This window comes from Chrysemys picta, chromosome 1, assembly GCF_011386835.1.
Source record: "Chrysemys picta bellii isolate R12L10 chromosome 1, ASM1138683v2, whole genome shotgun sequence".
In the NCBI taxonomy this organism is placed as follows: Eukaryota; Metazoa; Chordata; order Testudines; family Emydidae; genus Chrysemys; species Chrysemys picta.
Genome location: NC_088791.1, coordinates 191,395,074 through 191,408,535, shown reverse-complemented (window position 1 = coordinate 191,408,535; position 13,462 = coordinate 191,395,074). Strand labels below are relative to the sequence as shown.

General features: G+C 40.6%; 1 protein-coding gene across 25 annotated transcripts in view; it reads right to left on the bottom strand.

Annotated features, from left to right (window-relative positions):
• Positions 1 to 13,462, bottom strand: part of ITSN1 (intersectin 1) — a 200,261-nt gene that overhangs the window by 16,421 nt on the left and 170,378 nt on the right. For all 25 annotated transcript variants that reach the window (XM_065589903.1, XM_042855793.2, XM_065589957.1 and 22 more), the window contains 4 exons: positions 7,318 to 7,439; positions 5,848 to 5,954; positions 4,014 to 4,197; positions 2,079 to 2,177 (listed from right to left, as the gene is read on the bottom strand). In XM_065589903.1, coding sequence (XP_065445975.1) covers positions 2,079 to 2,177; positions 4,014 to 4,197; positions 5,848 to 5,954; positions 7,318 to 7,439 — 512 coding nt within the window. The remainder of the gene's footprint in view (positions 1 to 2,078; positions 2,178 to 4,013; positions 4,198 to 5,847; positions 5,955 to 7,317; positions 7,440 to 13,462) is intronic.

Below are 13,462 nucleotides of genomic sequence, written 5' to 3'. Positions count from 1 at the left end.
AGGGCAGCATCGCTGTCATCAGCAGCACAGAAGTGAAGGTGGCATGGTATGGAGGGGTCCTCACTTTTGGGGGGGCCATAGCGGCCTTACAAGTGGGCGACCTGGGTGATTTTCCGGGTTCATCCCCACCACCACCCCCAGCCATCCCAAAGCCACTTTAAGTCCCAAGCGCCAGGGGCCCAGAATGGAGGAGGGGGCAGGGCGTTGGGCACCCTGGCTGAGGGTTCCTACCATACTCTGGGCTCCAACTGCTGGGCCTGGCTGGGCTGGTGAGGGACGGGACTTCCTCTTACCCTGCCAGGGCCTCTTCTGGTGTCAGGTCAGACCCACCTCCAGCAACCTCCCCTGGCTGCAGGAAGCTCTGCGGCTGCTGGCTGGGAGCCCAGCTCTGAAGGCAGCACCGTCACCAGCAGCAGTGCAGAAGTAAGGGTGGCAAGATATGGTATTGTCACCCTCACTTCTGCACTGTTGCTGGCTGCGGCGCTTTCTTCAGAGCTTGGCGTCCATCCAGCATCCACCGCTTTCTAGCTGCCCAGCTCTGAAGGCAGCATAGAAGTAAAGGTGACAATACCATGAACCCCCTACAATAGCCTTGCAACCCCCCCAGAACTCTCTTTTGGGTTGAGATCCCCAGTTTGAGAAATGCTGGCTTCCCCCGTTAAATCTGTATAGCATAGAGTAAAAATACACAAAAGACCAGAAGTCTTGCGGGAGACCCCAGATTTCATGGTCCGTGACACATTTTTCATGAATTTGGTAGGGCCCTAGAGCTGTATGTTCTGTTGTGAAGGAGTGGATGAGGCCCAGAAGCCCCCTGTTGGAGGCCTCAGGGTCCTGCCACAGCCCATCCCAGAGAGGAGCAGATGAGAAATCCGAGCATGGTTGTGGGGAAGCAGCCAATGAGAGAGGCTGCATGGACCAGCCTATCAGGGCCTAGCAGGGCCATATAAAAGGAACTGCAAAACAGAGCAGCAGTCAGTTGCTGCCTGGAGCTGGAGGAGAGAAGACCGTGTTCCTGGCTGGCTAAAAGAGCAGCAGGACAGCTCAGTGTGGGCAGGGACCAGAGGAGCTAAGAAGGAGCTCCTGGCTGGCTGCTGGGACTGAGTAAGGACTGAGCCCGGGGAGCACCACAGGAAGGTAGTGTCCCTAGGGAGGAAGCCCTGGGGGTACGGCCCAATCCAGGGCTGGGACTATTTAAAGACTGAGCCCGGGGAGGGCTAGAGAGACACCAATCGAGAGGTCCTGAGACAGGCCCCTGGTGCACTGTATACCCCAGAAGGGGGCTGTTCTAATTCATATACAGACAGTGAGAGAGACTTGGCTGGAGGGCTGAATCACTGAAAAGCCACCTGAGAACCCACCGACAGGGGTCACCAGAACTGAAAGACTGCAGACACACCTGACCAGAAGGGGGCGCTCATGAGAGGTGGGTGCCACCCCATTACATCTGGTCATATACAGAGGAGGATCAGGGCTGATGAAGGAATCTGACTTTTCAGACCAAATTCAGGCCTGATATAATGTCTCTCTCCTAGATAAGTCTTGGGCCAAATTCAGTAGTAATGGTAATGGTGATGTGAGTTAGACATCAGATGAAAGTTGGACAGAAAATGGATGTAAGTTGTAAAGTAATGTAACTTGCACAAATCTGGCTTCAATGGCTGTGCAAAATGAATAACTGACAAGCCCAGGGGGAAGGGGGGGGAGGCATGTACAGCAGGAAAAGCAGCTAGCAGGAGAGTGTAAGACAACTTAGTCCCTCCCCACTCCTTTACTGTATACCCACCACCCAGCTTTTGCTGCTAAACCCTCCCATTCCCTGGCATATAAATTACTCTCCTCCATCCATTATGCCAGTGTAAATACAGAATAACTCAACTGCAGTCAGTCGAGTTACTCATGATTTATCCCAGTGTAATTGAAATACAAATTTGGCCCATATTCCCCATCATACCAGACGTGTCTAGCCTCTTGAGAATAGCAAGACTGGACATACATAGGGAAACTTAACTACAAATAAGCTACAAGCCAAGGGGCACTCTAAATACATTCCAGTATGTTTCAAAAAAAAAACGTACATTTTTAATTATTAGCGGGTATCTTGTTACCCTTTGCATAGGCTTTAGCAGAAAACTTGACAGCGGCATTCCTTTACAGCGAGGATCCATTGCTAACCTCTGAAATATGAAAGGTAAGATGTTGTTAACCAGCTTGTTTATGACAGTGGAAGACAAATTCCTGAAAAAAGGTAAAAGATAAAATGGTAAGTCAATAAATGCGTCACATAAACCTGTTCTCAGTCAGAACAAGAAGTATGACAAACAAATTCAGAGCAATAGAATTTCTCATATTTTTACAAAATAGGGTAGAGTATGTCAGAGATGAGAGCAGCTTTATGATCCCTAGAGATATCTATATTCTCGGACTGTATAAACATTCTGATTGAAGTATCAGAGGGGTAGCCGTGTTAGTCTGAAGAAGTGAGGTTCTTACCCACGAAAGCTTATGCTCCCAGTACTTCTGTTAGTCTCAAAGGTGCCACAGGACCCTCTGTTGCTTTATTCTGATTGAAGTAAGCTTCCTTATTATGGGACAGGGCTTATGAATGAGGACATTATTTATTAATGGGTTTGAATGGAAGTCATTACAACATTATCTCCCATGTCGTCATGTTGACTATAAAAAGACATTTCCAGTATTTCTTTCTTCAAAAGAAAAAAGTGACATATACACTGGAAATTATGTAGATTGCCTCCAAATGTAACCTGGAGAAGTTTGACAGTTCAGTGAATAAAGCGGATTTAACAACATTTTTCACAGATATTATATATTGAAAAGATTTACTAGATAATAAAGTTCATGCCCCCTGCCAAAGCACCCTTGTCCCCTACAGAACATTTTCTAGTGCTTTGCCAATTCCCTTTTTAAAAGGCTCAAGCAATGGGGCTTTCACCTTTTCCCTCAGCAGACGACTGCACAGCCCAATACATTGCACTGTCAGGACATTTCCCCTGGTATTTAATCTATATTTCCTCTTTTTTTAATGTAACTCCATTACTCTTAGTCAGATCCCCAGGTATCACACTGAATAATAATTCATCATGCAGTACTTGGAGTTTCACTCTCCAAATATTTATAGTCTGTGGCCTGGTCTACACTAAAAAGTTAGGTCAACCCAGCTACATCGCTCAGGGATGTGAAAAATCCCCCCCTTCCCCTCCTCACCTCCCCCCAAGTGACATAGTTAAGCCAACCTAAGTCCTTGTGTAGAAAGCGCTAGCTACCGCCTCTTGGGGAGGTGGATTACCTGCAGCACTCAGGCTGTGCCACTGTAGCGTTTCAAGTGTAGACAAGCCCTTATTACATTCTTCTTTCCGCTATCTCTTAGCCATCTATTTATATGCATTTCCTGACAGTGAATTCCTTAAGCTGTAGAATACTCTTCCAAGGAAGTGGTGGAAGCCCCATCTCTCTTGACATTTAAAAATAAACTGGACTAATCACTAGAAAAGTTCAAGTGGGAAAAATCCTACCTTACCAGGGAGATGGGCTGGATGTCCCACTGTAATAAGCCTTTTCTACATCAGAGGCAGCATGGTCTGATGGACAGGACACTAGACAGAACCAAGAGGCCAGAGTTCTGCCTCTGAGCTGCTGTGTGACCTTGAGCAAAACACTATTTTTCTTTGCCTTTTCTTCTCCTCCCACCCCTTGTCCATCTTGCCCATTCATGCCTGTGACAGTTTTACTATGTATTTCTACAGCACCTAGCACATTGGGGCCTTGATTTTAGCAGGGCCTCTTGGTGCTACTGTAATACTACTGCCACTTTAATAGTTAATAATAATAAAAACTTCATCTTCTATGATGGTCTGACCAAATCTTGTTCCTCAGTGAACATTCGGGCCTAAAGATTCTTCACTTGTCCACAGCATAGCACTGTTTTGTAATCAGCAAAATGATTAGATGCAGTTCAGAGGTAAGAAATTCACAATGGTTATTTTGTCTCTTACTTTAACAAAATCCTTGAACTCTGGGACTTCATCTGTTTTCTGCTGGATTAATGCTGCCCCATTGAGCTGGCAGCTACAGAACCGGATGTAAGGTTGCATGTGTGGTAGCTGTGCGGTCAGTATGTCGCCAATCATTTTCACTGGCATCCTCTCCCCAGACATCTTTTTACGAACACGCAGTGCTCTAGACACAAAGCAAAAGATGCTAGGCATGTTTTGTGTGTAACTGGACCATTACTGGATCGTCACTGACCCCTGAAATAAACTAGCTGATAGTTCATATACTATCATAGAGGACTCTCAACCACCAGTCTGGTTTCCTTCTTGTGGTCACCAAACTGCTGTTCAAAATTAACTTGAGGTAAATCCAGTTGAGAATTATTAAAAAAAAAAAAAAAAAAAAAAGCAATGCAATTTCCTTGTTTTGCTAACCTACGATGAGACCACACCCTCTAAAACATACAGTTCTGTTCAAAGCATTTTCTTCCCTTCATCACATCAGCCAAAATGCTGAAAAGTGGTACAGTTTAATGCCTCAAAGAAATCACACACAAAGCCAGATCCTCCACGGGTGTGAACTGGCAGACAGCCGCTGACGTCAAAGGAGCTAAGCTGATTTACGCTAGCTAAGAATTTGACCCCAAATGGCTTAAATATTAAATAAAGACCACTATTTTAAATGACCTGGACAACAATATTTTAGCATCTTAGAGGTGTATCAAAAAGGAAACATATTCAGAAGGAGAAAGTCGGGCATAATATCAGTGAATCTAAAGTTTGTATCAACCATATAGAAGGTGGGCTAGTTGAATTTGGGATATATGTCTTTGCATCCAAAGGCCTCTTCTGAGATTAAGTACTTCAAGAGTTTATATACTGTCATTTTAATATTTATCTGGACTAAACTTTAGTCCACGTACAGTATATGGAGTATATATACAAGAAGCAATGCAAGTTGCTTCAGACAACATAGAAATAGTGCATCTTAACTGGATTTAGATTGATTTCCACTTTGTCACTTAGGAGGAGAGTAATGTAAATATACTAGCATTATATTATACTGCATTCAAAACAAACTCATCATCCTGAAGTGAATAGTCGCCAAGAGATCCTGAAGGCAAACCCTTCACTGAGAAGTCCTGCGGGAGTGACTTTGATGACAGCATGTTGTTTTGAGTCTTGCAGAATTGGACCATAACCACCCACTACCATCAGCAAACTCTGAGCAGTGGACCAAGTGAGAAATAAGAAGGATGTTAGATTTAAATGAAATTGCCATTTTGTATTGCCAATATTTATATGAGTATTTATGAATCTCAACAAGGGTGAAATCTGGCCAGGTGTACCAGGAAACGCACATTTTCTTGATGAAAATAGTTGATGTCCCGATTCTGCAAAGCAGTTAAGCATGTGCTTAAGTCTATCCTTATTTAGCACATCACTTAAGCATGTGCTTAAAGTAAAGTATAAGCTTAGGTGTTTGCTGAATTGGAGCCTGAAGCTGAAAATCTCCCTTTGTGGGCTAAAATGAATTCTTTTTCACAAAATTTGCTCCAGGGAACTGTTTCCTCTTTTGCACAGAACTTTTATCATTTTCACAGCAAAACAGATTTATTTATTTAGGCAGTAAAATGACACTTTTCAACCTATTAATATGCACAAACTACTTGATTTTCTCAAAAAGGAATTCAAAGCTATAATATTATATTATATTCTTTGCAACCTGCTGCTGTTTTCACTGGTAGCAAATACGATTTTCACACAGTTAAATAATTAGGAGGGGATGGGAAAGGTCAATTATTTTATTGTTGATAAATATAGAAAAGCAACTTACTTCAGTAGTTTGATATTGCACATAATCAGCTCCTTCCAATTAACAAAAATCATAGCGACCTCTTTTTCTGTTAGCAGCTCAGACTCCATCAGTGGTTTCTGGAAGATCTACAGATGCAGAAAATGAAGCAATTTAGAAAGTGTACGGTTAAATCAATTCAAAGTGACAAAGCTTCTTGTTCATAATCTCCATGTAGAGGTCTGCGTACTTAATAATAATACAACATTTAATTTTCATTAGAACAGATTTCAAACATACTGTCGGCCCTAGAGCTCCATAATGTTTCCAGATAAGATATTCGAGAACAGTGTATCACTTCACAAGGCATAATCTAAACTTGCATCAGTGATGTTAATTACAAAATGGCTTATTTCTGTTTTAACCTTGGGCATTTCCTTATACTAGTGGTCCCTTGCAAAATATCTCAGTAATAAATTACACAGAAGTCTACTTTGGCCTCTGCTCTACAGACGCCCGATTTATTACTGATTAGAGCTGGAAAAAAATTTTTTCCTGGCAAATAGAAAATTCACCAAAAAAATCATTTTGGGGAGTACCAAAACTATTCATGAATTTGTACTGAATTCAGCAAATAGTTTCAGCCAAAAGAAAAAAAAAAACTAAAAAATACCATAAATATAAAAACATTTTAATTTCATTTCAAAATGAAATGTCTATTTGAATCAACCTGAATGAAATTATTTCAGTTTTTCATTTTGGCAAGAAAAATTAACTGATTTTTTTCCCCAGTTTTTTTGCTGCAGTCACAGAACTGAATAAATAATTATTCAGTGATTTATTTTATTTATCTAACCACATATCAGGCTTGCATATCTTGACCATTTTGGCAAAGAAGGACTCTCCCTCAGTTAAGAAGCTCACCTTAGATGTCTATCTGGCTTCCATTTTCCCTGCATGAAAGATGCACATAATAACTATTAAACTGAATTTAGGCACAGAAAAGCAGATAAGTGCCACTGTGGCTGTAGAATCTCTGCGCAATGAGTTAAAACTTTAAGTCTTAAGAGAACATACATGAGAAATAAACTTTTAGAATCAGGAGTGAAAAGACTGTACTAAAACAGAAAGTTTAAATGATGATGTCTCAGTGCTGGTAATAAGAGACTCACATGCTCATGAATACTAAAAGCTCAAGTCAGATTATTCCTAGCAAGTCAGACAAGGCAGGAATTTTCAAACAAAAAACGACAACTTTGTATGATTAAGTTACTAGTCACTATTTTTTAAAAACGGGGGGGACTACAGTTAGGCTCCCAAATCCATATTTAGATGCCTAAACAAGTGACCCACTCTTCAAATGTGCTGAGCAATCAACAGTTCCCACTCAGGCGAGTCTGAGGTGCTGTGTGGTCAGCACTTTTGAAAATCAAGCCACTGTTTCTGTGCCTAAATGTGGATTTAGGAGCTTACTTTTCAGCTCTCCCTTTTGCAAACCTTGGCCATTCTTACCTCTGTGACTAACTGCAGGTCATTTACATAGTTCTCTTCTGTTACGATCAGTTCGTGGATGTATCCCTGCCTTTTCCTTTCAGTAGGCGTCAACATGTCCAGGAGGTGTAAGTCAGCACACCCTGGAAAATACAAAGGAGACCGAGAATTTAGTGAGGGCTATTTGGAAATAGATTAAAACTGTGATATTTCAGCTAATGCTTCATTAACAATAACAGCCACCTGTTCATTCAATTTATCATTCTCTCAACACGTAACAGCACAAAATTGAAAATGTTTCATCTTTATTTACTTGAAAAATCAAAAGGCTTGAGTTGCCTCTAAAGCAAGGCTCAATTAAAAAAAAAAAATCACAGTCCTACTATTTATTTGTTCATCGACTCCACTGTCTTGAACCTAACAATTAATAAAACAAATGAATGAAAGCCTGGCTAAAACAAAAGCCTGCAGTCTGAGGATGACTGAACTAAAGCTTTGGTGAGCATTAAAAGAGCAGATTTAAAGGACAGGGAGGCTAGAGCATCCAGGTGGATCTTAACTGCTGTGATAGGGAATATAATAAATACAATAGCGGTGAGAAGTATTCTCTCAAATAGCCATACACTGCAAGAGTCAACCCTCAGAGTTGGTACCATTGAGAAGAGGCTCCATTTTAGGCTATGTCCATACTAGAGAGCTTACAGTGGCACAGCTGTACCCCTGCAGCTGCCCTGCTGTAAGGTCTTCCATTCAGCCACGCTATGCCAGTGGGAGAGAGCTTTCCCATCGGCATAATTAAACCACCCCCAATAAGCAACGGTAGCTATGTCAGCAAGAGAGCGTCTCCCGCCAACATAGCATTGTCCACACTGGCACTTCTGTCAGTGTAACTTATGTCAGTCAGGGGGGTGCTTTTTTCACACCCCTGACCGACAAAAGTTTTACCAACAAAAGTGGTAGCGCAGACAAAGCCTTAGTGTGTTATTCTTTTCAAAGTGGACATTCTATCCAGTAGCGTTCTATTTTCTTTTCTTTTCTTCACTTTTCTTTTCAAAACTGACTATCAAAGTCTTTAGGGATCAGATCCAAAGTCTACTGAGGTCAGTGTGTATGGGTGTGTGTGGGGGGGTGTCTTTCCATTTATAATAGAATACAAATGAACTACATTTAAAAACAAAAAATTGAAACATTCTAGGCCACAAATGTCAAAATGGAAGGTTTCAGTGTATTAAAATGCTTGGGTTTGATTTATCAAAATTGTCCTGTTCCCATGGAAAGTTTCGATTTTGACAAAATGGCATTTTCTGACAGAAGAACTTGTTATTGCAAAAATTTTCATGGAGTTTAGAGTGATCAAGGCTTTTTATTTATTTGTTCACCAGCACCATCAATGATACCAACATATTTAGATCAGACTTTGAGGAGAGTATTGTTTTAGGTAAGGTGTTCTCATATTTTTCATAGTGTGAACCACATCTCCTCCTATTCTCAATCACATCACTTCCTTGTGGCAACTATAGAAATTGCTTCCATGTAAACTTAATACTAAGAGTATTTACTATATTTTTAGCTTTTTAAATGCAATTTAGTAGGTGGAAACAAAGAAAATTCAGCCCCCATCACCAGCCAGGTTTCTATGGATCACTATTAAGTAGTCCATGAATCACAGTTTGGGAACCTCTGCTTTAGCCAACTCGTGCTCCCTCTGTTGGCTGATTAGCAGCAGAGCACACTCATGGGTTCTACGTAAACAGTTTTAAAAATATTTACTGGAGTGGTAGATTTGAAAAAGAAAAATTAGATATGAACAGTCAAGGGGGCATCCTGTAGGACTGTAGTAACTTTAAAGTAGATCATTTTGGGGGCCTAAACACATTGAAAATGGTCCTTTAAGATATTGCATATTGTAGTTCTTTACATGAGATTCTTTAAACTTTAAACCTGATAAAATGAGAAGGTAACATTGAGAATAATCAATGAACTCGCGCACTGGCCTAGTGAAAAATATTAGAAACTCTTGGAGTTGTTCAAAAACCAAAAGCTTCAATCCTGTTTTATAAATGGCTGCTTTCAGAGCAATTTTCCAGTACATACAGTACAACACAGGTCTAGGAACCAGTTTAGTTTTCTTACTGAGTTACCAGCCTCAGCAAATACAAACATCGTACCAAAGTGTTTTGTTTAGTTTTTTTAAGACTGGAGAGATTTTCTCTTCAAATATGCTGATAACCTTGGTTTGAAGTGTTATTCCAACCACTAAAGTTTTATATGAAACATTTAAAATCTCAAAAAGAAACATTTTTTCAAATAGCTTGACAGATTGCCAATGGGAACTTTAAATAGGTCACTTTGAACTTCAACAATTAGTCTCCTTTTGAACATTTAATATTAGGGGGGAAAACCTGATTTCAATTAGAGCAGAATAAGTCAAAAAGACTTTTCCAATAGAGAGATTTTTTTAGGTGCAAAAAGATTAGGAACTTTCTCCTCTTGACATAAAAAACAAACAGTGTTTTGGTTCCTTTTCAAACTAAAATGTGAGATGAAAGGGCTATAACTAGTTGTTCTTTTAAATAAAAGTCTAAATTCCACTTGCAGCTGTAGTAATATTATGAATTCAACCAACTAAAAGAGATCCTTCCTTGGGGGGCCATAAACTACCTTGGATAAGCAGGTGCTGACAAATGGAAAGCATCTATCTCAAAAACCCTAATTCAGCAAGGAACTGAAGCAGGTCCCTAACTTTAAGCATGAGTAGTCACCAGGGCAGCTACTCATGCTTAAGTCAGTCAGATATCTAAACGCCTTGTTGAAATGAGACTAAAGTGTGTTGCTGAGCTCCTTCTCTGCACTCCTTGAAATGTTCCTGATTTTTAAAAAAAGAGACTTTATCATATGGAAGAGACACTGTGGAACAGTCCTTTTAAATAAACTTGAAGTTCATTCGAACAACTTGAAGGTATAAGACAATAATTGTATCAGGAGTTAAATAAACAGACTGAAGACATAGATCTCCCCAGGAAAGAGATGGTTATCATCAAGTTAACAAGAAACACCCTTGGGCTATTACTCTTTTATTCTGAAACTTGAAATTAAATATTCACAATGTAAATTAAAGAGAGTCCTCCCTCACCCCCCAATGGCTGCCATTGCAGTATGTTATTGCTATTTGTATTACAGGAACTTCCAGAGGCACCAATCATGATCATTGTGCTGGGTGCTCACAAAAATAAGGGAACAGTCCCTGCCCTGATGAACTTACAGGTCCTGGACAAAAGCCCATCAATTACAATGGGCTCTAGGATCAGGCCCTAAATACGGACAGAACAGTAAATTGTTAAAAATAATAGTTAGAAACATTTTATCCCTTTCTTTCCATTCATTCTCACCATCGCTACCCCTTCCCTTCCATACAGAACCTTAGCAAGGCTCTTCTCAAACGACAGTATATCTTATTTCAGATCAGAATTTGGAGGAAGAGGCTAGGATCCTCCGACTGTAAAGTAATTATGAATCATGTTGGCTTATGGAGAAGGAAGGGTTTTAGGGGAACAGAGAAAGAGAAAAGGTCTGATCCTGGTGCCACTGAAGTCTATGGCAAGTGGGGTTCATTAGGGTTTTTCTTTTAAGCAACTAGTGGAGCAAAGGGTTTACAATTGCCAATTAAAAGAGAGGTATCTGCATATTCACAATATTTAATAAGAAATAATCATACAATTATGCAAATCCCTGCACTCTGATTGGTTAATGAGTATCAGCCAATGCACAGATATTCAGACACACTGTATAGCTGAGAAAGAAACAGAGGATTAGGTAAACTGGACGCCTGGAATGAGAGTGTGCAACTACTCCTCTGGAAAGCCTTTCTTTGGTCTCCTGTGACAGCAGGGCCCTCTGACTTGGGGGATTCTAGAATTGTAAAGATTTATTTTACAAAATGAAAGTTCCTGCCCCCTTTCTGTGCAAAGGCAGCCTTGAAAACAAAAATGGATATAAACCAATCACTAGAGATGAATGGAACTATTCCACACATGCACACACCCTTTTAATGCAAAGTGAGTCAGTTATGTTTGGGATGTATCCCCAATAACATGGCCAGATCGAACCACAATCTTTACATCAGCACAGTATAGTGGTGAAATCACAACGGACTCTTGTTCACTATGTCTCAAGGAGGTGGATGCAGTACAAAATTATTTCACAGGCTTGCCCAAAAATGCTAACGCTTTGCATAATTGGGGGAAAATAATTATATCTCAATACTTATACAGCATCTGTGCACTCTGATTGGCTAAGACAATCCCATTTTGCCTCTTTCTTTCTTCTGAGCTTACTGGCTAACTTCAGATGTAAGAATGGCCCTACTGGGTCAAACCAAAGGTCCATCTAGCCCAGTATCCTCTCTTCCAACAGTGACCAGTGCCAGGTACCCCAGAGAGCATGAACAGAACAGGTAATCATCAACTGATCCATCCCGTTGTCCATTCCCAGTTTCTGGCAAACAGAGGCTAGGGACACCATCACTGCTGTACCATCAACTTAGTACAAACAGCTGGTACTGTGCATCCTCCACTAGAAGGCAATATCAAAAGGGGTTGTAGACTCCAGTGATCAAATAGGTCTTCTCCAGCTCTAACTTCTATGACCCTATGTTGTCCCTTAAAGAATGTTTTTATAGGCCTGTGAACAAACAAACAAACAAACAAAAAGACCGATTGCCTAACTACAGTCAACGTATTGTAGAAATAAAATTTAGAACTCCATTTAAAACAAATTTTCTTTAACCCTTCTGCACAGAGAATCCTAAGGAAGACTGTAAAATGATGGTGGTGATGATAGTAGTGGTAGAGTAAATTGGCTGACAGCATTTTAACCACCATGTCATCAGACCAGCTTATCTGAACTCTGGTAGCCAGATGGCACTAGCCCTCCCACAAGTGCGAAAAAGGAAATCTGAAGAACATCTTTGTTCTCACCTTTTTATCTGATATTCACCAGGACTACAGAAGCATGATTTGGACAATTCCAATGGATTTAAGGAGGGAGGCTACCTACTGACAGACAGAAGGGGTGCAAAATTCCATGATGCTTTTGTCTACCCCTCATTTTTTCCTTGCCATTCTGCTTCATTAAACAAGGCCTAAATCTTCCATTATGGACATTTTTAACAATTTTGGAAGGTTTAATCAAGCAGCCACAGCTGAATGAGCAATGGTACTCTCCTCTAGAGGCAAACAGGCCAAATAGCTGTGTTCCAGCGAAGAATATTGCTCAGTATCATTACTTGATATACCTTTCATTTATAAAGTACTGAAAGCATACAAGACACGGTCCATGCCTTGAGGAGCTTGCATAGGGTATATGCTTTCTTAACTGGCCACACACATCCATCTACTGGTAGAACATGGACCGCTCTCAAAAATAGTTGAAATTTTGCATTAGGGGAAAAAAGATCTGGGAGCAATAGGTTTAAAGGGCCAGCCTGCAAAATAAGCCTGCATGGGCTAATCTCTTTCTGCCAGAACAAGTCACAATCATATGCCTCCTTTACTTGCTCACATCCAATGCTTGAGAGGTGGTAGAGTCTTATTGATACAGATTTTTCACAACAGTCACGTTAATTTGTTAAAATTCTGATGTGTAAATGAGAGTCCGAGACTGGCCTTATGAAACTCAGCAGCACACATTTCTAGTACATCACTGTCAACCCTCAATCTGCAGCTACAAAGGCCTTCCTGAATGTTTTGTGGTTTTTTACACTATCTTACTGGGGAAGAAAGGAACACTTCCTTCAATCTTGTAACAAGGAGTTGAAGGGTGAAGGCTGGTTAGGCACTCAAGGGGGAACAGGAAACCTACTAAAACTTTTCAAAAATATAACTAAATTATTTCTCCCCAAAATTTGTCATGGCAAGAATAAAATCCCATGTGCACCTAAAAATATGAATTGGCAGATTTCCATTGACTTCTGGCCATTATTTAGAGCATTGCGGGGTTCTATAAATCATATCACTGATCCAGGACCAAATATTGTCCATCATGGGCCTCTGACCAGTGTATGCTAATGACAAGGAATTACGGGGAACTCATCTTGCACTTGAATACCATCATTGATTTGAAACAGGAAAGAGCATCCCAGTCCAACTTTATACTTTCTTCAGCAACA